We start from the raw sequence: 24,294 nt of genomic DNA, 5'->3' as shown, positions 1-24,294 counted from the left end.
ATATACATACACACACCTATATTAATATACATACACACATACAGTGCCTTGCGAAAGTATTTGGCCCCCTTGAACTTTGCGACCTTTTGCCACATTTCAGGCTTCAAACATAAAGATATAAAACTGTATTTTTTTGTGAAGAATCAACAACAAGTGGGACACAATCATGAAGTGGAACGACATTTATTGGATATTTCAAACTTTTTTAACGAATCAAAAACTGAAAAATTGGGCGTGCAAAATTATTCAGCCCCCTTAAGTTAATACTTTGTAGCGCCACCTTTTGCTGCGATTACAGCTGTAAGTCGCTTGGGGTATGTCTCTATCAGTTTTGCACATCGAGAGACTGACATTTTTTCCCATTCCTCCTTGCAAAACAGCTCGAGCTCAGTGAGGTTGGATTGAGAGCATTTGTGAACAGCAGTTTTCAGTTCTTTCCACAGATTCTCGATTGGATTCAGGTCTGGACTTTGACTTGGCCATTCTAACACCTGGATATGTGTCACGTTCTGACCTCTATTTCCGTTGTTTTGTATTTAGTTAGTATGGTCAGGGCGTGAGTTGGGTGGGCAGTCTATGTTTGTTTTTCTATGTTTTGGGGCATTTCTATGTTTTCGGCCTAGTATGGTTCTCAATCAGAGGCAGGTGTCATTAGTTGTCTCTGATTGAGAATCATACTTAGGTAGCCTGGGTTTCACTGTGTGTTTGTGGGTGATTGTTCCTGTCACTGTGTTTGTTGTCACAGGATAGGCTGTATAGGTTTTCACGTTCCGTTTGTTGTTTTGTAGATTTGAGTTATTTCATGTATTGTTCAGTTTTCCATTAAAGAACATGAATAACCACCACGCTGCTTTTTGGTCCGCTTCTCCTCCTACAGACGAACGTCGTTACAGAATCACCCACCCCAACAGGACCAAGCGACGTGGTAACGGGCAACAGCAACAGCAACAGCAACAGCAGCAGGAGAAGGAACAGAGGCAGCAGCAGCAGGAACAGCAACAGCGAGATCAGGATTTTGGGACATGGGAGCAGAATCTGGACTACACAACTTTGGAGGAGATAGACAGGTGGGCGGTCGACCCAGGGAGAGTGCCGGAGCCCGCCTGGGATTCGATGGAACAGTGCGCGGAAGGTTACAGGAGAATGAGGTTGGCGAAGCAAGCACGGCGGCGCGGACGGAAGCCCGAGAGTCAGCCCCAAAAATTTATTGGGGGGGAGGCACAGGGGGAGTGTGGCAGAGTCAGGATTCAGACCTGAGCCAACTCCCCCCGTTTATCGTGAGGAGCCAAGGAGGAGCTCAGAACCAGAGCTGGTGTTTGAGGTGAGCGAAGCAGAGACTGTGAAGGAGTTAATGGGGAAATTGGAGGAGAGAGATATGAGGGAATTGCTGGTTTGGTGCATGAGGCACGACATTCGCCCGACGGAGCGTGTCAGGGATTTAATGGCACCGGGGTCAGCTCTCCATACTCATCCTGAGGTGCGTGCGAGGGGTCTGGTGAAGACTGTGCCAGCCTCACGCACCAGGCCTCCTGTGCATCTCCCTAGCCTTGCACGTCCTGTGCCATCTCAGCACTACAGTGCTCCTAGCAGTGCTAACTGTGGCGGGCGTGGTGCTGGTCAGGCACCGTGTTATGCAGTTGTTCGCACGGTGTCCCCAGTACGCGTGCTTAGCCCGGTGCGCTACATCCCAGCTCCCTACATCTGCCGGGCTAGGGTGAAGATCCAGCCAGGGCGGTTGGTGCCAGCCCTGTGCTCAAGAGCTCCAGTGCGCCTGCACGGCCCGGTCTATCCGTCACCACCTCCACGCACCAGCCCTCCGGTGGCAGCCCCCCGTACCAGGCTGTCTCTCCGGCCCATCCTTACAGGGGCTTCCTCCTCTCCAGCGCTGCCGGAGCCTCCCGCCTGTCCGGCGCCGCTGCCGGAGCCTCCCGCCTGTCCGGCGCCGCTGCCGGAGCCTCCCGCCTGTCCGGCGCCGCTGCCGGAGCCTCCCGCCTGTCCGGCGCCGCTGCCGGAGCCTCCCGCCTGTCCGGCGCCGCTGCCGGAGCCTCCCGCCTCTCCGGCGCTGCCGGAGCCTTCCTCCTCTCCGGCGCTGTCGGAGTCTCCCGCCTCTCCGGCGCTACCAGGGCCTTCCTCTTCTCCGGCGCTGCCGGAGTCTCCCGCCTGTTCGGCGCTACGAGAGCTACTCTGCCCAGCGCCATCTGAGCTTCCCGTCTGCCCAGCGCCATCTGAGCCTCCCTTCTGCCCAGCGCCGCCAGTGCCGTCCGTCTGCCCAGCGCCGCCAGTGCCGCCCGTCAGTCCGGCGCTTCCAGAGCCTTCCTCCTCTCCAGCGCCGCCAGTGCCGCCCGTCTGCCCAGCGCCGCCAGTGCCGCCCGTCTGCCCAGCGCCGCCAGTCAGCCAGGGGCCGCCAGTGCCGCCAGTCAGCCAGGGGTCTCCAGTGCCGCCAGTCAGCCAGGGGTCTCCAGTGCCGCCAGTCAGCCAGGGGTCTTCAGTGCCGCCAGTCAGCCAGGGGCCGCCCGAGCAGCTGCCGACCCTCTGTCCCGAGCAGCTGCCGCCCCTCTGTCCCGAGCAGCTGCCGCCCCTCTGTCCCGAGCAGCTGCCGCCCCTCTGTCCCGAGCAGCTATCGCCCCTCTGTCCCGAGCTGCTATCGCCCCTCTGTCCCGAGCTGCTATCGCCCCTCTGTCCCGAGCAGTTGTCCCTCTGTCCCGAGCAGTTGTCCCGAGCAGCTGCTTCACCTCTGTCCCGAGCTGCCCCTCTGTCCCGAGCAGCCCCTCTGTCCAGTGGGGTCATTGAGAGGGGTGGCCATGGTGAGTAAGCCACGGAGGCGGACTAAGACAATGGTGAAGTGGGGTCCGCGTCCCGCGCCAGAGCCGCCACCGCGGACAGACGCCCACCCAGACCCTCCCCTATAGGTCAAGGTTTTGCGGCCGGAGTCCGCACCTTTGGGGGGGGGGGGGTACTGTCACGTTCTGACCTCTATTTCCGTTGTTTTGTATTTAGTTAGTATGGTCAGGGCGTGAGTTGGGTGGGCAGTCTATGTTTGTTTTTCTATGTTTTGGGGCATTTCTATGTTTCGGCCTAGTATGGTTCTCAATCAGAGGCAGGTGTCATTAGTTGTCTCTGATTGAGAATCATACTTAGGTAGCCTGGATTTCACTGTGTGTTTGTGGGTGATTGTTCCTGTCACTGTGTTTGTTGTCACAGGATAGGCTGTATAGGTTTTCACGTTCCGTTTGTTGTTTTGTAGATTTGAGTTATTTCATGTATTGTTCAGTTTTCCATTAAAGAACATGAATAACCACCACGCTGCTTTTTGGTCCGCTTCTCCTCCTACAGACGAACGTCGTTACAATATGTTTATTTTTGAACCATTCCATTGTAGATTTTGCTTTATGTTTTTGATCTTTGTCTTGTTGGAAGACAAATCTCCATCCCATTCTCAGGTCTTTTGCAGACTCCATCAGGTTCTTCCAGAATGGTCCTGTATTTGGCTCCATCCATCTTACCCTCAATTTTAACCATCTTCCCTGTCCCTGCTGAAGAAAAGCAGGCCCAAACCATGATGCTGCCACCACCATGTTTGACAGTGGGGATGGTGTGTTCAGGGTGATGAGCTGTGTTGCTTTTACGCCAAACATAACGTTTTGCATTGTTGCCAAAAAGTTCAATTTTGGTTTCATCTGTCCAGAGCACCTTCTTCCACATTTTTGGTGTGTCTCCCAGGTGGCTTGTGGCAAACTTTGACCGACACTTTTTATGGATATCTTTAAGAAATGGCTTTCTTCTTGCCACTCTTCCATAAAGGCCAGATTTGTGCAATATACGACTGACTGATTGTTGTCCTATGGACAGAGTCTCCCACCTCAGCTGTAGATCTCTGCAGTTCATCCAGAGTGATCATGGGCCTCTTGGCTGCATCTCTGATCAGTCTTCTCCTTGTATGAGCTGAAAGTTTAGAGGGACGGCCAGGTCTTGGTAGCTTTGCAGTGGTCTGATACTCCTTCCATTTCAATATTATCGCTTGCACAGTGCTCCTTGGGATGTTTAAAGCTTGGGAAATCTTTTTGTATCCAAATCCGGCTTTAAACTTCTTCACAACAGTATCTCGGACCTGCCTGGTGTGTTCCTTGTTCTTCATGATGCTCTCTGCGCTTTTAACGGACCTCTGAGACTATCACAGTGCAGGTGCATTTATACGGAGACTTGATTACACACAGGTGGATTGTATTTATCATCATTAGTCATTTAGGTCAACATTGGATCATTCAGAGATCCTCACTGAACTTCTGGAGAGAGTTTGCTGCACTGAAAGTAAAGTGGCTGAATAATTTTGCACACCCAATTTTTCAGTTTTTGATTTGTTAAAAAAGTTTGAAATATCCAATAAATGTCGTTCCACTTCATGATTGTGTCCCACTTGTTGTTGATTCTTCACAAAAAAATACAGTTTTATATCTTTATGTTTGAAGCCTGAAATGTGGCAAAAGGTCGCAAAGTTCAAAGGGGCCGAATACTTTCGCAAGGCACTGTATATACATACACACACCTATGTAGATATACATACTTTTTATAGAATATACCTTTATTATTCCTCCAAACCCTACTACCCTTCCCCCAATTGGAGTAAACAATAGTTACATTTTGTTTGTTTTGAGTCCTTCCTCTATTTCTGATGTCCATCCAGTTTGATTTATATTTGTAACTGTGTTATTTCACAACATTTCTGACCCTATATACATTTTACAGACCTCGTATGTTTTACATTGGTTATCTTGTTATTAGTCCCAACCTTCAGCTCCATTCGACCCCTCCCATCTATCTCTCAACATCATCCATTTTGAATTTCTATTTGCCATATATTTTTCAACTGTGCTGATATGCTTCACAAAAAGTATTGAACATTTCTATTCTCATAGATTCTACAGATAGTAAATTAAAAATATATTTTTTTGTTAAAATAATTATTATATTATTGATTGATTGGCTATGGCTTTTCATAGTCAGTTAGTTCTAGGCAAATTTTGCAATTCATCAGCCATTCCTGGTCCTGTGACCAAAAACGAGCAACATATGGACAAAACCAAAATAAATGATCTAATGACTCTGCCTCCTCAGAGCAGAATCTGCAGAGCTGGGAAGATTGTATCCCCCATATATATAACATTCTATTGGATCCTCACAGCAGAATCTGCAGAGCTGGGAAGATTCTATCCCCCATATATATATAACATTCTATTGGATCCTCACAGCAGAATCTGCAGAGCTGGGAAGATTGTATCCCCCATATATATAACATTCTATTGGTTGCAAGAATTTTGTATAGTAATATAAACTGAAACATTTGAAGTTTTGAATCCGGTGTTGTTTTGCGTATCAATTCCTAAACCATCTGACATGGAATGGGTACATCAAAAATCTATTTAGAAATAACTATTTTGAAATGTATATCGTACAGTTGTCAGTTTTCTTATCCTTAAATGAAATTTGTATCTGCTTTTATTTATCACACTTTTCTTTAATCATTTATGTTCTTTAAATCCTCTTCAGTCTACCCCCTACTTTTTCGAACATTCTGTTAAAAATCGCGCAACATTTCAGCGTCCTGCTACTCATGCCAGGAATATAGTATATGCATATGATTAGTAGGTGTGGATAGAAAACACTCTGAAGTTTCTAAAACTGGTTAAATAATGTCTGTGACTATAACAGAACGTGAACAGCAAGCGAAATCCCAAGAAAAACCTGGTCACAAAAACCACAGAAAAGTATTAATCCGCCAGTCTCTGAATTGTTTATTGTAAGCAAAAATATATAGCAGGGAGCTTGCAGTTCCTACAACTTCCACACGATGTCGCCAAAAACGTCATTTTCATTGACAAAAATCCTTTGTGTAATGACAAATAGATCCTTCATTTCGTCCAGCATACAGCAATCGATTTTGGAAGAGAGACAAAGGACATCGTTTTCTTGAGTAGCTGCTATTGAATACAGATCGCCCAGTGATCAATTTGATCGCTTATTAACGTTTACAAATACCTAAAGTTGGGTTACAAAAGTAGGTTGAAGTGTTTTGTCAAAGAATATAGGCAACTTATATAATTTTAAAAAATGACGTTGCGTGTTGGAAGGGAGCTTTTTTCCTGAACCAGACAGGCTATACAAATGGATATTTTGGGCATACATGGACGGATTTAATCGGGAAAAAGACCCAATTGTGATGTTTATGGAACATATAGGAGTGCCAACAAAGAATATCATCAAAGGTAATGAATGTTTTATAATTTATTTCTGCGTTTTGTGTAGCGCTGGCTACGCTAATTCTTTTGTTTACGTCCCCTTCAGGTATATTGGGGTGTTGCATGCTATCAGATAATAGCTTCTCATGCTTTCACCGAAAAGCATTTTAAAAATCTGACTTGTTGGCTAGATTCACAACGAGTGTAGCTTTAATTCAATACCCTGCATGTGTGTTTTAATGAACGTTTGAGTTTTAACGTTTTAGCATTTAGCATTTAGCGTAGCGCATTTGCATTTCCAGGTGTCTAGATGAGACGTCTGCGTCTCAGGTAGGAGCAAGAAGATAAAGGGAAAAAGGCCATTCTTGAACATAGGATGAGACATTCCTACCGATTTAAGTATAACTTTTGTATGACTGTTGCCTTTAGTGAGAGGTCTAAATCCTTAATATTTAAATCATTTCTGCCCTCCGAATTCATATTTGTTAAATAAATACGCTCTCTAATTTTGTCTGGCTTGCCGTTCCAAATGAAATTGAATATTTTTTGTTCATATAATTTAAAAAGCACGTCACTAGGTGTAGGCAAAACGATAAGCAAAAAGGTAAACTGTGGTATGACTAAAGAGTTAATCAGGGTAAACTGGGGTATGACTAAAGAGTTAATCAGGGTAAACTAGGATATGACTAAAGAGTTAATCAGGGTAAACTGGGGTATGACTAAAGAGTTAATCAGGGCAAACTGTGGTATGACTAAAGAGTTAATCAGGGTAAACTGTGGTATGACTAAAGAGTTAATCAGGGTAAACTAGGATATGACTAAAGAGTTAATCAGGGTAAACTAGGATGTGACTAAAGAGTTAATCAGGGTAAACTAGGGTATGACTAAAGAGTTAAGCAGGGTAAACTGTGATATGACTAAAGAGTTAATCAGGGTAAACTGGGATATGACTAAAGAGTTAATCAGGGTAAACTGGGATATGACTAAAGAGTTAATCAGGGTAAACTGGGATATGACTAAAGAGTTAATCAGGGTAAACTGGGATATGACTAAAGAGTTAATCAGGGTAAACTGTGATATGACTAAAGAGTTAATCAGGGTAAACTGTGATATGACTAAAGAGTTAATCAGGGTAAACTGGGATATGACTAAAGAGTTAATCAGGGTAAACTGGGATATGACTAAAGAGTTAATCAGGGTAAACTGGGATATGACTAAATATTTAATCAGGGTAAACTGTGATATGACTAAAGAGTTAATCAGGGTAAACTGTGATATGACTAAAGAGTTAATCAGGGTAAACTGGGATATGACTAAAGAGTTAATCAGGGTAAACTGGGGTATGACTAAAAAGTTAATCAGGGTAAACTGATGATTTGTATAGTCGGTATCATGGAAGGTGTTCCTAATGATTTGTATAGTCAGTATGAGGAAGGTGTTCCTGATGATTTCTGCTGTCTGTTATAATGAGTTTCTGCTGTCTGTTATAATGAGTTTCTGCTATCTGTTATAATGAGTTCCTGCTGTCTGTTATAATGAGTTTCTGCTATCTGTTGTAACGAGTTCCTGCTGTCTGTTATAATGAGTTCCTGCTATCTGTTATGATGAGTTCCTGCTGTCTGTTGTAATGAGTTCCTGCTGTCTGTTATAATGAGTTCCTGCTATCTGTTATGATGAGTTCCTGCTGTCTGTTGTAATGAGTTTCTGCTGTCTGTTATAATGAGTTTCTGCTGTCTGTTATAATGAGTTTCTGCTGTCTGTTATAATGAGTTTCTGCTGTCTCTTGTAACGAGTTCCTGCTGTCTGTTATAATGAGTTCCTGCTATCTGTTATGATGAGTTCCTGCTGTCTGTTGTAATGAGTTCCTGCTGTCTGTTGTAATGAGTTCCTGCTGTCTGTTATAATGAGTTTCTGCTATCTGTTCTAATGAGTTTCTGCTATCTGTTGTAATGAGTTCCTGCTGTCCGTTATAATGAGTTCTTGCTGTCTGTTATAATGAGTTTCTGCTGTGTGTTATAATGAGTTTCTGCTATCTGTTATAATGAGTTTCTGCTATCTGTTCTAATGAGTTCCTGCTGTCTGTTGTAACGAGTTCCTGCTATCTGTTATAATGAGTTCCTGTTGTCTGTTGTAATGAGTTCCTGCTGTCTGTTGTAATGAGTTTCTGCTGTCTGTTATAATGAGTTTCTGCTATCTGTTGTAATGAGTTCCTGCTGTCTGTTATAATGAGTTCCTGCTGTCTGTTATAATGAGTTTCTGCTATCTGTTGTAATGAGTTCCTGCTGTCCGTTATAATGAGTTCCTGCTGTCTGTTATAATGAGTTTCTGCTGTGTGTTATAATGAGTTTCTGCTGTCTGTTATAATGAGTTTCTGCTATCTGTTGTAACGAGTTCCTGCTATCTGTTGTAACGAGTTCCTGCTGTCTGTTATAATGAGTTCCTGCTATCTGTTATGATGAGTTCCTGCTGTCTGTTATAATGAGTTCCTGCTATCTGTTATGATGAGTTCCTGCTATCTGTTGTAACGAGTTCCTGCTGTCTGTTATAATGAGTTCCTGCAATCTGTTATGATGAGTTCCTGCTGTCTGTTATAATGAGTTTCTGCTATCTGTTGTAATGAGTTCCTGCTGTCTGTTATAATGAGTTCCTGCTGTCTGTTATAATGAGTTTCTGCTGTGTGTTATAATGAGTTTCTGCTATCTGTTATAATGAGTTTCTGCTATCTGTTCTAATGAGTTCCTGCTGTCTGTTGTAACGAGTTCCTGCTATCTGTTATAATGAGTTCCTGTTGTCTGTTGTAATGAGTTCCTGCTGTCTGTTGTAATGAGTTTCTGCTGTCTGTTATAATGAGTTTCTGCTATCTGTTGTAATGAGTTCCTGCTGTCTGTTATAATGAGTTCCTGCTGTCTGTTATAATGAGTTTCTGCTATCTGTTGTAATGAGTTCCTGCTGTCCGTTATAATGAGTTCCTGCTGTCTGTTGTAATGAGTTCCTGCTGTCTGTTATAATGAGTTTCTGCTATCTGTTGTAATGAGTTCCTGCTGTCTGTTATAATGAGTTCCTGCTGTCTGTTGTAACGAGTTCCTGCTGTCTGTTATAATGAGTTCCTGCTATCTGTTATGATGAGTTCCTGCTGTCTGTTATAATGAGTTCCTGCTATCTGTTATGATGAGTTCCTGCTATCTGTTGTAACGAGTTCCTGCTGTCTGTTATAATGAGTTCCTGCTATCTGTTATGATGAGTTCCTGCTGTCTGTTATAATGAGTTTCTGCTATCTGTTGTAATGAGTTCCTGCTGTCTGTTATAATGAGTTCCTGCTGTCTGTTATAATGAGTTTCTGCTATCTGTTATAATGAGTTTCTGCTGTCTGTTATAATGAGTTCCTGCTGTGTGTTATAATGAGTACCTGCTGTCTGTTGTAATGAGTTCCTGCTGTCCTAACGAGTTCAAATCAGTTCGTCCTCCAGGTGCCTTCAGATTGTTGAGTCAGCTATACAATCTAACGACCCAATGACTTGTGTGATGTCAAGGTTGATACAGTCAGCTAGGGAGGATGGGAGGGAGAGATGTTCCCCCATACAGTCAGTCACTCACACACACACACACACACACACACACACACACACACACACACACACACACACACACACACACACACACACACACACACACACACACACACACACACACACACACACACACACACACACACACACACACACACACACACACACACACACACACACACACACACACACACACACACACACAGGGAGGATATGAGCGAGAGCTGTTCAGCCAGCACAGGACTCATTTCATCCTCCAAAATAAAAGCAACCTTCTACAGTGTTCTAGTTAATAACTAATAAACGTGATGAGGAGGAGGATGGGGAGGAAGATGATGAAGATGAGAGTACCTATGTTGAACTCTTCGAAGGTGATGGCAGTGGAGGCACTTCCGAGGGCGTTGAGGGCAGTGACGTTGACTCTGTAGGGGTAGCTACTGAACACCTCAAGGAACTTAACGTGACAGCGGTTCTTATGGACCGCATCCCTCGTTGCTTCTAGGGACTTCTGGTTGTGTCTGAGAGGAGAGGAGAGGAGAGGAGAGAGAGAGAGAGAGAGAGAGAGAGAGAGAGAGATAGAGAGAGAGAGAGAGAGAGAGATAATAGAGAGAGGAGAGAGAGAGAGAGAGGAGAGAGAGAGGAGAGGAGAGAGAATGATAGGGAGTGAGAGAGAGAGAGAGAGAGAGAGAGAGAGAGAGAGAGAGAGGGAGAGAGAGAGAGGAGAGAGAGGAGAGGAGAGAGAATGATAGGGAGTGAGAGAGAGAGAGAGAGAGAGGGAGAGGGGGAGAGAGAGGAGAGAGAGAGGAGAGGAGAGAGAATGATAGGGAGTGAGAGAGAGAGAGAGAGAGAGAGAGAGAGAGATAGAGAGAGAGAGAGAGAGAGAGGAGAGGAGAGGAGAGGAGAGGAGAGAGAATAATAAAGAGAGTGAGAGAGAGAGAGGGAGAGGGGGAGAGAGAGGGGAGAGAGAGAGAGAGAGGAGAGAGAATGATAGGGAGTGAGAGAGAGAGAGAGAGAGAGAGAGAGAGAGAGAGAGAGGAGAGGAGAGGAGAGAGAATGATAGGGAGTGAGAGAGAGAGAGGGAGAGGGGGAGAGAGAGGAGAGAGGAGAGGAGAGAGAATGATAGGGAGTGAGAGAGAGAGAGAGAGAGAGAGAGAGAGAGAGAGAGCGACAGGGAAGGAAGGTGAGTTAGAGAGGAAAAGAGAGAGAGAACGACGTGGGGGGACAATGTTAGGCAGTGAAAGACCGAGACAGGGACATTTAAAAATAACATCTACATTTCAGAGTATTTTTAAAGACCAGCAAGTTTCCATGAGCCAAGTTCCACAAACAGCATCAACATCATTGGTAGGTTCTAGCTGACAGGATGGTGAGATTCCGGGTGCTCCAGGCTGGTTAGGGGGCCGGAGGGTGAGGATTGCCCCCGGCCATCCCCAGGGGTATCATCTGGTCTGGGAACAGCGGGGCCTTCTCCTCTCTATCTCCTCTTATCAGCTCCCTCTGGCTAGAATACCATCTAAATGCTAACTTCCTCTTACTATGCTAGAAGGAGCTCAATTATCTTTATGCTAAAGCTAGATTCTAACTTCCCTCTTATCAAGGAGATGACGTTTATCTCTGTGTGTGAGCATTTAGAATTGAAGTTCAGTGGCTCCTCCCCACTGCCACTGGGCCAATAGGAACTAAGACTGATGTTGTGATTCTATAATGAATTGATCTGACATTTTCTGAATTAAAATCCAGTGGTGATGTTGGTGTAATTATCTAATGACCAGCGGACCAGGATGTTATCAGGACCACAGTTTGTCACACATGGATCTCTATTTCCTTTACAGCACAATACCTCTGACCAGAGGCCTGGAAGTCAGTGGGTAAAGCAGGTCAATTGGAGGTCGTTGTAGTGTGGATGGTAACAAAGGTTAATCAGGATCAGGATGTACTCTCTACTGAGGGTTAATCAGGATCAGGGTGTTCTCTCTACTGAGGGTTAATCAGGATCAGAGTGTTCTCTCTACTGAGGGTTAATCAGGATAAGGGTGTTCTCTATACTAGGGGTTAATCAGGATCAGGGTGTTCTCTCTACTGGGGGTTAATCAGGATCAGGATGTTCTCTTTACTGAGGGTTAATTAGGATCAGGGTGTTCTCTCTACTGAGGGTTAATCAGGATCAGGGTTTTCTCTCTACTGAGGGTTAATCAGGATCAGGGTGTTCTCTCTACTGAGGGTTAAACAGGATCAGGGTGTTCTGAGTGTTAATCAGGATCAGGGTGTTCTCTCTACTGGGGGTTCATCAGGATCAGGGTGTTCTCTATACTGGGGGTTAATCAGGATCAGGGTGTTCTCTCTACTGGGGGTTCATCAGGATCAGGGTGTTCTCTATCCTGGGGGTTAATCAGGATCAGGGTGTTCTCTCTACTGGGGGTTAATCAGGATCAGGGGTTTCTCTCTACTGAGGGTTAATCAGGATCAGGGTGTTCTCTCTACTGAGGGTTAATCAGGATCAGGGTGTTCTGAGTGTTAATCAGGATCAGGGTGTTCTCTCTACTGGGGGTTCATCATGATCAGGGTGTTCTCTATACTGGGGGTTAATCAGGATCAGGGTGTTCTCTCTACTGGGGGTTCATCAGGATCAGGGTGTTCTTTATACTGAGGGTTAATCAGGATCAGGGTGTTCTGAGTGTTAATCAGGATCAGGGTGTTCTGAGTGTTAATCAGGATCAGGGTGTTCTCTATACTGGGGGTTAATCAGGATCAGGGTGTTCTTTATACTGGGGGTTAATCAGGATCAGGGTGTTCTCTCTACTCTGGGTTCATCAGGATCAGGGTGTTCTCTATACTGGGGGTTAATCAGGATCAGGGTGTTCTCTCTACTGGGGGTTAATCAGGATCAGGATGTTCTCTTTACTGAGGGTTAATCAGGATCAGGGTGTTCTCACTACTGAGGGTTAATCAGGATCAGGGTTTTCTCTCTACTGAGGGTTAATCAGGATCAGGGTGTTCTCTCTACTGAGGGTTAAACAGGATCAGGGTGTTCTGAGTGTTAATCAGGATCAGGGTGTTCTCTCTACTGGGGGTTCATCAGGATCAGGGTGTTCTCTCTACTCTGGGTTCATCAGGATCAGGGTGTTCTCTATACTGGGGGTTAATCAGGATCAGGGTGTTCTCTCTACTGGGGGTTAATCAGGATCAGGATGTTCTCTTTACTGAGGGTTAATCAGGATCAGGGTGTTCTCTCTACTGAGGGTTAATCAGGATCAGGGTTTTCTCTCTACTGAGGGTTAATCAGGATCAGGGTGTTCTCTCTACTGAGGGTTAAACAGGATCAGGGTGTTCTGAGTGTTAATCAGGATCAGGGTGTTCTCTCTACTGGGGGTTCATCAGGATCAGGGTGTTCTCTATACTGGGGGTTAATCAGGATCAAGGTGTTCTTTATACTGGGGGTTAATCAGGATCAGGGTGTTCTCTCTACTCTGGGTTCATCAGGATCAGGGTGTTCTCTATACTGGGGGTTAATCAGGATCAGGGTGTTCTCTCTACTGGGGGTTCATCAGGATCAGGGTGTTCTCTATCCTGGGGGTTAATCAGGATCAGGGTGTTCTCTCTACTGGGGGTTAATCAGGATCAGGGGTTTCTCTCTACTGAGGGTTAATCAGGATCAGGGTGTTCTCTCTACTGAGGGTTAATCAGGATCAGGGTGTTCTGAGTGTTAATCAGGATCAGGGTGTTCTCTCTACTGGGGGTTCATCATGATCAGGGTGTTCTCTATACTGGGGGTTAATCAGGATCAGGGTGTTCTCTCTACTGGGGGTTCATCAGGATCAGGGTGTTCTCTATACTGAGGGTTAATCAGGATCAGGGTGTTCTGAGTGTTAATCAGGATCAGGGTGTTCTGAGTGTTAATCAGGATCAGGGTGTTCTCTATACTGGGGGTTAATCAGGATCAGGGTGTTCTTTATACTGGGGGTTAATCAGGATCAGGGTGTTCTCTCTACTCTGGGTTCATCAGGATCAGGGTGTTCTCTATACTGGGGGTTAATCAGGATCAGGGTGTTCTCTCTACTGGGGGTTCATCAGGATCAGGGTGTTCTCTATACTGGGGGTTAATCAGGATCAGGGTGTTCTCTCTACTGGGGGTTAATCAGGATCAGGGTGTTCTGAGGGTTAATCAGAATCAGGGTGTTCTCTCTACTGAGGGTTAATCAGGATCAGGGTGTTCTGTGGCAGCAGTGTACGCGCAACATTTTAGACTGATCCAATGAAACTATTTATTTCAATACTGCCCAAATGTGCCTCATTTGTTATTTAATAACTTTTTATGTTCACAGTTGTGCACTCTCCTCAAACAATAGCACCTTATTCTTTCACTCTAATAGCTTCTGTAAATTGGACAGCACAGTTAGATTAACAATAATTTAAGCTTTCTGCCACCATCAGATATGTTTATGTCCTAGGAAATGTTCTTGTTACTTACAAACTCATGCTAATCCCATTAGCCTACGTTAGCTCAGCTGTCCAGTGGACGGGGACACCGATCCCGACAAAGTTTTAATAAGGATCAGGGTGTGAATGATGGTCCATGGAGAGTTACCATTTCAGACAACAACAGGGTTCAGAGGGCCTAGTGGTTCTGTAAAGTATTATGCAAATGAGATATATTGGCTGTACAACATTAATGAGGTTGCTAGGAGACCACCTGCTAGGGACAGAGAGGAAATATGGTTTCCTCCCCCTCTCCTTCCCTGATCCCCCACATCAGACCCTGCATTGAAGGCAATAGGGTAGAGTGAGAGTAGAGAGAGAGCTGAGCGAGAAAGAAGAAGAGAGAATGAGAGAGATTGATTGACAGAGCTACCCTGTGCCCTTAGATGCCTCTGAGAGAGAGGGAAGGAGACTGAGCGAGAGAAAAACTGAGAAAGAGAGAGAGAGAGAAGGAGAGATCGAGAGATAGAGCGAGGGAAAGACACTGAGAGAGAGAAAACAACAGAGGATGTGACAGAGATACCCAGTGTGTCCTCAGTGAGTCCTCTGAGGCATGGTGAAGTGGCCTCTTAGTCCCAACACTCAGACAGACAGACATACAGGCAGACCTCTCTCTAGACTCTTCTCTCTCTGTGAGAGACAGACAGACCTCTCTCTAGACTCTCCGACTCTCTCTGAGAGACAGATAGACCTCTCTCTAGACTCTCCCCCCTCTGTGAGACAGACAGACCTCTCTCTAGACTCTTCTCTCTCTGTGAGAGACAAACAGACAGACCTCTCTCTAGACTCTCCCCTCTCTGTGAGAGACATACAGACAGACCTCTCTCTAGACTCTTCTCTCTCTGTGAGAGACATACAGACAGACCTCTCTCTAGACTATCCCCTCTCTGTGAGACAGACAGACCTCTCTCTAGACTCTTCTCTCTCTGTGAGAGACAAACAGACAGACCTCTCTCTAGACTCTCCCCTCTCTGTGAGAGACATACAGACAGACCTCTCTCTAGACTCTCTCCTCTCTGTGAGAGACAGACAGACCTCTCTCTAGACTCTTCTCTCTCTGTGAGAGACATACAGACAGACCTCTCTCTAGACTCTCCTCTCTCTGTGAGAGACAGACAGACAGACCTCTCTCTAGACTCTTCTCTCTCTGTGAGAGACAGACAGACAGACCTCTCTCTAGACTCTCCCCTCTCTGTGAGAGACAGACAGACAGACCTCTCTCTAGACTCTCCCCTCTCTGTGAAAGACAGACAGAGACAGACCTCTCTCTAGACTCTCCCCTCTCTGTGAAAGACAGACAGAGACAGACATAACTCTCTAGACTCTCCTCTCTATGTGAGAGACAGACAGACCTCTCTCTAAACTCTCCCAATCAGTGTCTCTCTCTCTCTCTCTCTCTCTCTCTCTCTCTCGTGAAGGAGAAAATAAACAAAAGTGAAATAAACAATACAAATTAACAGCAACATTACACTCACAAAAGTTCCAAAATAATAAAGTCATGTCAAATGTCATATCTGTATACAGTGTTGTAATGATGTGCAAATAGTACAAAAGGGAAAATAAATAAACATCAATTTGGGTTGTATTTGAAATGGTGTTTGTTCTTCACTGGTTGCCCTTTTCATTTTGATAATTAGTGGGAATCAACCTAATTCTGTTCTGCATGCATTATTTGGTGTTTTACTTTGTACACTGAGGATATTCTGCATGCAGGTTCTGGTAGTCTTTAATAGTTGATTCTAAGACCTCTCTCTCTTATCTATGTATCAATTGACACAGAGACAGAAGAAAAGGTTCAGGTTTACAGCTCCACATCTCTTTCTCTATCTATCTCTCTCTCCCTTCTCTCTCTCTCTCTCTCTCTCTCTCTCTCTCTCTCTCTCTCTCTCTCTCTCTCTCCGTATCTCTCTCTCCGTATCTTTCTGATGACCCACCTGACATAGAACACAGAGAGACACAGAGAGACACAGAGGGACACAGAGAGACACAGAGAGACACAGAGAAACACAGAGACAGAGAGGCACAGAGACACAAAGAAACACAGTGAGATAGAGACACTGTCACACCCTGGCCATAGAGAGGCTTTTTATTCTCTATTTTGGTTAGGCCAGGGTGTGACTAGGGGGACATTTTTTCTATGTTTTTGTTATTTCTTTGTGTTTGGCCGGGTGTGGTTCTCAATCAGGGACAGCTGTCTATCATTGTCTCTGATTGAGAACCATACTTAGGTAACCTTTTCCCACCTGTGTTTTGTGGGTAATTATTTTTCCGTGTGTGTTTGTGTGCACCTCGGTTGCGTCACAGTCTTTGATGTTTACCTGTTTGTAATTTGGTTGTTTCGGTTTCACTTTCATTAAAAGATGTGGAACTACATGTCATTGGTTGATTTATGACAGGGAGTGTGAGGATAGCGAGCGTGACAGAATTACCCACCACAAGAAGACCAAGCAGCGTACGCCAACCTGGAGGAGGAGTTGGACCCGGTCACTGACCCGGTCACTGAAGACCCGGTCACTGAAGCCCGAGAGGCAGCCCCAAAACATTTTTGGGGGGAGGAACATGGGGAGTGTGGCGGAGTCAGGTTGGAGACCTGAACCCGCTCCCCGTGCTTACCGGGGGGAGCAGGTGACAAGTCAGGCCCCGTGCTATGGGGTGATGTGCACTGTGTCTCGGCCTAGTATTCACAGGCCGGTGTGCTCAGTGCCAGCGTCCCGCATTTGCCGGGTGGAAGCTGGCATCCAGCCAGAATGGGGGGAGCAGCTATGCGGTCGAGACCGCCAGTGCGCTTCCACGGCCCTGTGTATCCTGTGCCTCGGCCACGGAAGAGGCCGCAAGTATGTCTCCGAAGCCTGGCAAGCCTGCTCCCAGAACCAAGTCTCCCTCCTGTCCGGAACTGCCAGAACCGCCCTCCTGTCCGGAGTTGCCAGAGCCGCCCTCCTGTCCGGAGTTGCCAGAGCCGCCCTCTTGTTCGGAAGTGCCAGAGTCGCCCTCCTCTCCGGAGATGCCAGAGCCTCCCTCCTGTCTGGAGTTGCCAGAGCCACCCTCCTGTCCGGAGTTGCCAGAGCCGCCCTCCTGTCGGGAGTTGCCAGAGCCGCACTCCTGTCCGGAGTTGCCAGAGCCGCCCTCCTGTTCGGAGGTGCCAGAGCCGCCCTCCTCTCCGGAGCTGCCAGAGCCTCCTTCCTGTCCGGAGTTGCCAGAGCCGCCCTCCTGTCCGGAGTTGCCAGAGCCTCCCTCCTGTCCGGAGTTGCCAGAGCCGCCTTCCTGTCCGGAGCTGCCAGAGCCGCCCGTCTGTCCGGAGCTGCCAGACCCACCTTCCTGTCCGGAGTTGCCAGAGCCTCCCTCCTGTCCGGAGCTGCCAGAGCCAGAGGCGCCCCTCAGTCCAGAGGCGCCCCTCAGTCCAGAGGCGCCCTTCAGTCCAGAGGCGCCCCTCAGTCCAGAGGCGCCCTTCTGTCCTTTTTTCTATGTTTTGTATTTCTATGTCTTGGCCTGGTATGGTTCTCAATCAGGGACAGCTGATTTAGAACCATAGGGACAGCTGATTAGGTAGCCTTTTCCCACCTGTGTTTTGTGGGTAATTCTTTTTCCGTGTGTGTTTGTGTGCACCTCGGTTACGTCACGTCCTTTGCTGTTTACCTGTTTGTTTTCTGGTTGTTTCGGTTTCACTTTCATTAAAAGATGTGGAACTACATGCACGCTGCGTCTTGGTTGATTTATGACAGGGAGTTTGAGGATAGCGAACGTGACAGACACACAGAGGACAGAGAGACACAGAGACAGAGAGACACAGAGACAGAGAGACAGAGGCACAGCGAAACAGAGAGAGACTCACGAAGACAGAGAGACCCAGAAACAGAGAGACACGGAGACAGAGACACACAGAGACAGAGAGAAAATAAAATAAATAAAAGGTTTTGCTTCTTACTGGACGTTGACATCGAAGTCTGTGGGTATGGAGGTGGGGTGCTGAAGGTGCCAGCTACAGTAGAAGCCTTTAGGATAGGTGTTGGAGCGACACATCACCGTGGGTTCCCTAGGGGAAGCTGGAGAGACAGGCACAACAGAAGATGAGATGGTGAATTTCTTTCATTCTTTGTCAGGTGAGAAAATACAAAGAGAGAATGGAGACATAGGGAGAGAGAAAAAGAGCAGGAGAGAGAGAGAAAAGAGAGGGAAGATAAGATAGGTAGGTAGGTAGGTAGGTAGCTAGGTAGGTAGGTAGGTAGGTAGGTAGGTAGGTAGGTAGGTAGGTAGGTACGTAGGTAGGTAGGTAGGTAGGTAGGTAGGGAGGGAGGGAGGGAGGGAGGGAGGGAGGTATGAAGATGGAAGGGAAAAAACAACACGACAGGACATCAACACCCCAGCATCCCAGCACCACATCACCACATCACCCCAGCACCCCAGCACCATATCTCCCCAGCATCACATCACACCATCACCCCAACACTACCTCACCCAGCACCACATCACCACATCACACCAGCACCCCAGCACCCCAGCACCACATACCCCAATACCACAATACCCCAGCACCCCAGCACCATATCACCCCAGCACCATATCACCCCAGCACCATATCACCCCAGCACCACATCATCCCAGCACCACATCATCCCAGCACCACATCACCCCATCACCACATACCCCAATACCACATTACCCCAGCACCCCAGCACCATATCACCCCATTTCCACATCACCCCAGCACCACCACCCCATTTCCACATCACTACATCACCACATCACCACATCACCACAGGACCACATCACCACATCAGCACATCACCACATCACCCCAGCAACACATCCTCCCAGCACCACATCACCCCATTTCCACATCACCACATCACCACATCACCACAGGACCACATCACCACATCACCACATCACCACAGGACCACATCACCACATCACTACATCACCACATCACCCCAGCACCACATCCTCCCAGCACCACATAATCCCAGCACCATATCCCCCAGCACCACATTACCCCAGCACCCCGTCACCACATCACACCAGCACCACATCACCACATCACCACATCACCACAGGACCACATCACCACATAACCCCAGCACCACATCACTCCAGCACCACATCACCCCATCACCACATCACCACAGGACCACAGGACCACATCACCACAGGATCACATCATCACAGCACCACATCACCACATCACCCCATCACCACAGCACCACATCATCCCAGCACCACATCACCACATCACTCTAGCACCACATCACCACATCACCACATCACCCCATCACCACATCACCACAGGCCCACAGGACCACATCACCACATCACCACATCACCCCAGCACCACATCACCTTAGCACCACATCACCACAGGACCGCAGGACCACATCACCACAGGATCACATCATCACAGCACCACATCACCACATACCCATCACCACAACACCACATCACCACATCACCCCAGCACCACATCACCACAGGACCACAGCACCACATCACCCCATCATCCCAGCACCACATCACCACATCACTCCAGCACCACATCACCCCATCACCACATCACCCCATCACCACATCACCGCATCACCCCATCACCACATCATCCCAGCACCACATCACCACAGGCCCACAGGACCACATCACCACAGGACCACATCACCCCATCACCCAGGACCACATCACCCCATCACCCAGCACCACATCACCCCAGCACCACAGAACCACATCACCACATCACCCCAGCACCACATCACCCCAGGACCACATCTGCCCAGCACCACATCACCCCATCACCCAAGCACCACATCACCCCATCATCCCAGCACCCCATCATCCCAGCACCACATTCCCCATCACCACATCACCCCAGCACCACATCACCCCAGGACCACATCTGCCCAGCACCACATCACCCCATCACCCCAGCACCACATCACCCCATCATCCCAGCACCCCATCATGCCAGCACCACATTCCCCATCACCCCAGCACCACATCACCCCAGCACCACATCACCCCATCACCGCATCAACACATCACCCCATCATCCCATCACCCATTCACCCCAGCACCACATCACCCCATCACCCCAGCACCACATCACCCCATCACCGCATCACCACATCACCCCATCATCCCATCACCCATTCACCCCAGCACCACATCACCCCATCACCCCAGCACCACATCACCCCATCACCCAAGCACCACATTACCCCAGCACCCCAGCACCACATCACCCCATCACCACATCACCCCATCACCACATCACCGCATCACCACATCATCCCAGCACCACATCACCACAGGCCCACAGGACCACATCACTACAGCACCACAGGACCACATCACCCCATCACCCAGCACCACATCATCCCAGCACCACATCACCACAGCACCACATCATCCCAGCACCACATCCCCCCAGGACCACATCACCACAGGACCCCATCACCCCAGCACCACATCACGCTATCATCCCAGCACCACATCACCCCATCATCCCAGCACCCCATCATCCCATCACCCCATCACCCCAGCACCACATCATCACATCACCCCATAACCCCAGCACCACATCATCCCAGCACCACATCCCCCATCACCCCAGCACCACATCACCACAGGACCACATCACCACAGGACCACATCTGCCCAGCACCACATCACCCCAGCACCACATCACCACAGGACCACATTACCACATCACCCCAGCACCCCTTCACCCCAGCACCACATCACCCGAGCAACACATCACTCCATCACCACATCACCACAGGACCAGAGGACCATAACACCACAGGACCACAGGACCACATCACCACAGCACCACATCACCCCAGCACCACATCACCCCAGCACCACATCACCACAGGACCACATTACCACATCACCACAGGACCATAACACCACATCACCCCATCACCACAGGACCATAACACCACATCACCACAGGACCATAACACCACATCACCACATCACCACAGGACCACATCACCACAGGACCACATTTGCCCAGCACCACATCACCCCAGCACCACATCACCACAGGACCACATTACCACATCACCACAGGACCATAACACCACATCACCCCATCACCACAGGACCATAACACCACATCACCCCAGCACCACATCACCACAGGACCACATTACCACATCACCACAGGACCATAACACCACATCACCACAGGACCACAGGACCATAACACCACATCACCCCATCATCCCATCACCCATTCACCCCAGCACCACATCACCCCATCACCCCAGCACCACATCACCGCATCACCACATCACCCCATCATCCCATCACCCATTCACCCCAGCACCACATCACCCCATCACCCCAGCACCACATCACCCCATCACCCAAGCACCACATTACCCCAGCACCCCAGCACCACATCACCCCATCACCACATCACCCCATCACCACATCACCGCATCACCACATCATCCCAGCACCACATCACCACATGCCCACAGGACCACATCACTACAGCACCACAGGACCACATCACCCCATCACCCAGCACCACATCATCCCAGCACCACATCACCACAGCACCACATCATCCCAGCACCACATCCCCCCAGGACCACATCACCACAGGACCACATCTACCCAGCACCACATCACGCTATCATCCCAGCACCACATCACCCCATCATCCCAGCACCCCATCATCCCATCACCCCATCACCCCAGCACCACATCATCACATCACCCCATAACCCCAGCACCACATCATCCCAGCACCACATCCCCCATCACCCCAGCACCACATCACCACAGGACCACATCACCACAGGACCACATCTGCCCAGCACCACATCACCCCAGCACCACATCACCACAGGACCACATTACCACATCACCCCAGCACCCCTTCACCCCAGCACCACATCACCCGAGCAACACATCACTCCATCACCACATCACCACAGGACCAGAGGACCATAACACCACAGGACCACAGGACCACATCACCACAGCACCACATCACCCCAGCACCACATCACCCCAGCACCACATCACCACAGGACCACATTACCACATCACCACAGGACCATAACACCACATCACCCCATCACCACAGGACCATAACACCACATCACCACAGGACCATAACACCACATCACCACATCACCACAGGACCACATCACCACAGGACCACATTTGCCCAGCACCACATCACCCCAGCACCACATCACCACAGGACCACATTACCACATCACCACAGGACCATAACACCACATCACCCCATCACCACAGGACCATAACACCACATCACCCCAGCACCACATCACCACAGGACCACATTACCACATCACCACAGGACCATAACACCACATCACCACAGGACCACAGGACCATAACACCACATCACCCCATCATCCCATCACCCATTCACCCCAGCACCACATCACCCCATCACCCCAGCACCACATCACCGCATCACCACATCACCCCATCATCCCATCACCCATTCACCCCAGCACCACATCACCCCATCACCCCAGCACCACATCACCCCATCACCCAAGCACCACATTACCCCAGCACCCCAGCACCACATCACCCCATCACCACATCACCCCATCACCACATCACCGCATCACCACATCATCCCAGCACCACATCACCACATGCCCACAGGACCACATCACTACAGCACCACAGGACCACATCACCCCATCACCCAGCACCACATCATCCCAGCACCACATCACCACAGCACCACATCATCCCAGCACCACATCCCCCCAGGACCACATCACCACAGGACCACATCTACCCAGCACCACATCACGCTATCATCCCAGCACCACATCACCCCATCATCCCAGCACCCCATCATCCCATCACCCCATCACCCCAGCACCACATCACCACATCACCCCATAACCCCAGCACCACATCACCCCAGCACCACATCCCCCATCACCCCAGCACCACATCACCACAGGACCACATCACCACAGGACCAAATCTGCCCAGCACCACATCACCCCAGCACCACATCACCACAGGACCACATTACCACATCACCCCAGCACCCCTTCACCCCAGCACCACATCACCCGAGCACCACATCACTCCATCACCACATCACCACAGGACCAGAGGACCATAACACCACAGGACCACAGGACCACATCACCACAGCACCACATCACCCCAGCACCACATCACCTCAGCACCACATCACCACAGGACCACATCACCACAGGACCATAACACCACATCACCCCATCATCCCATCACCCATTCACCCCAGCACCACATCACCCCATCACCCCAGCACCACATCACCGCATCACCACATCACCCCATCATCCCATCACCCATTCACCCCAGCACCACATCACCCCATCACCCCAGCACCACATCACCCCATCACCCAAGCACCACATTACCCCAGCACCCCAGCACCACATCACCCCATCACCACATCACCCCATCACCACATCACCGCATCACCACATCATCCCAGCACCACATCACCACAGGCCCACAGGACCACATCACTACAGCACCACAGGACCACATCACCCCATCACCCAGCACCACATCATCCCAGCACCACATCACCACAGCACCACATCATCCCAGCACCACATCCCCCCAGGACCACATCACCACAGGACCACATCTACCCAGCACCACATCACGCTATCATCCCAGCACCACATCACCCCATCATCCCAGCACCCCATCATCCCATCACCCCATCACCCCAGCACCACATCACCACATCACCCCATAACCCCAGCACCACATCACCCCAGCACCACATCCCCCATCACCCCAGCACCACATCACCACAGGACCACATCACCACAGGACCACATCTGCCCAGCACCACATCACCCCAGCACCACATCACCACAGGACCACATTACCACATCACCCCAGCACCCCTTCACCCCAGCACCACATCACCCGAGCACCACATCACTCCATCACCACATCACCACAGGACCAGAGGACCATAACACCACAGGACCACAGGACCACATCACCAC

The 24,294-nt window shown here is 48.8% G+C and overlaps 1 protein-coding gene across 3 annotated transcripts in view; it reads right to left on the bottom strand.

The window, feature by feature from the left end:
• cntfr (ciliary neurotrophic factor receptor) overlaps positions 1–24,294 on the bottom strand; it is a 538,142-nt gene that overhangs the window by 104,865 nt on the left and 408,983 nt on the right. For all 3 annotated transcript variants that reach the window (XM_036936729.2, XM_090191542.1, XM_090191543.1), the window contains exons 4-5: positions 18,198–18,315; positions 10,151–10,317 (exon numbers count right to left, since the gene is read on the bottom strand). In XM_036936729.2, coding sequence (XP_036792624.2) covers positions 10,151–10,317; positions 18,198–18,315 — 285 coding nt within the window. The remainder of the gene's footprint in view (positions 1–10,150; positions 10,318–18,197; positions 18,316–24,294) is intronic.

The sequence above is a fragment of the Oncorhynchus mykiss genome, chromosome 12 (genome assembly GCF_057628025.1).
Source record: "Oncorhynchus mykiss isolate SJ-2025 chromosome 12, ASM5762802v1, whole genome shotgun sequence".
NCBI classification, from domain to species: Eukaryota; Metazoa; Chordata; class Actinopteri; order Salmoniformes; family Salmonidae; genus Oncorhynchus; species Oncorhynchus mykiss.
This window is presented reverse-complemented; position numbering and strand designations above follow the sequence as displayed.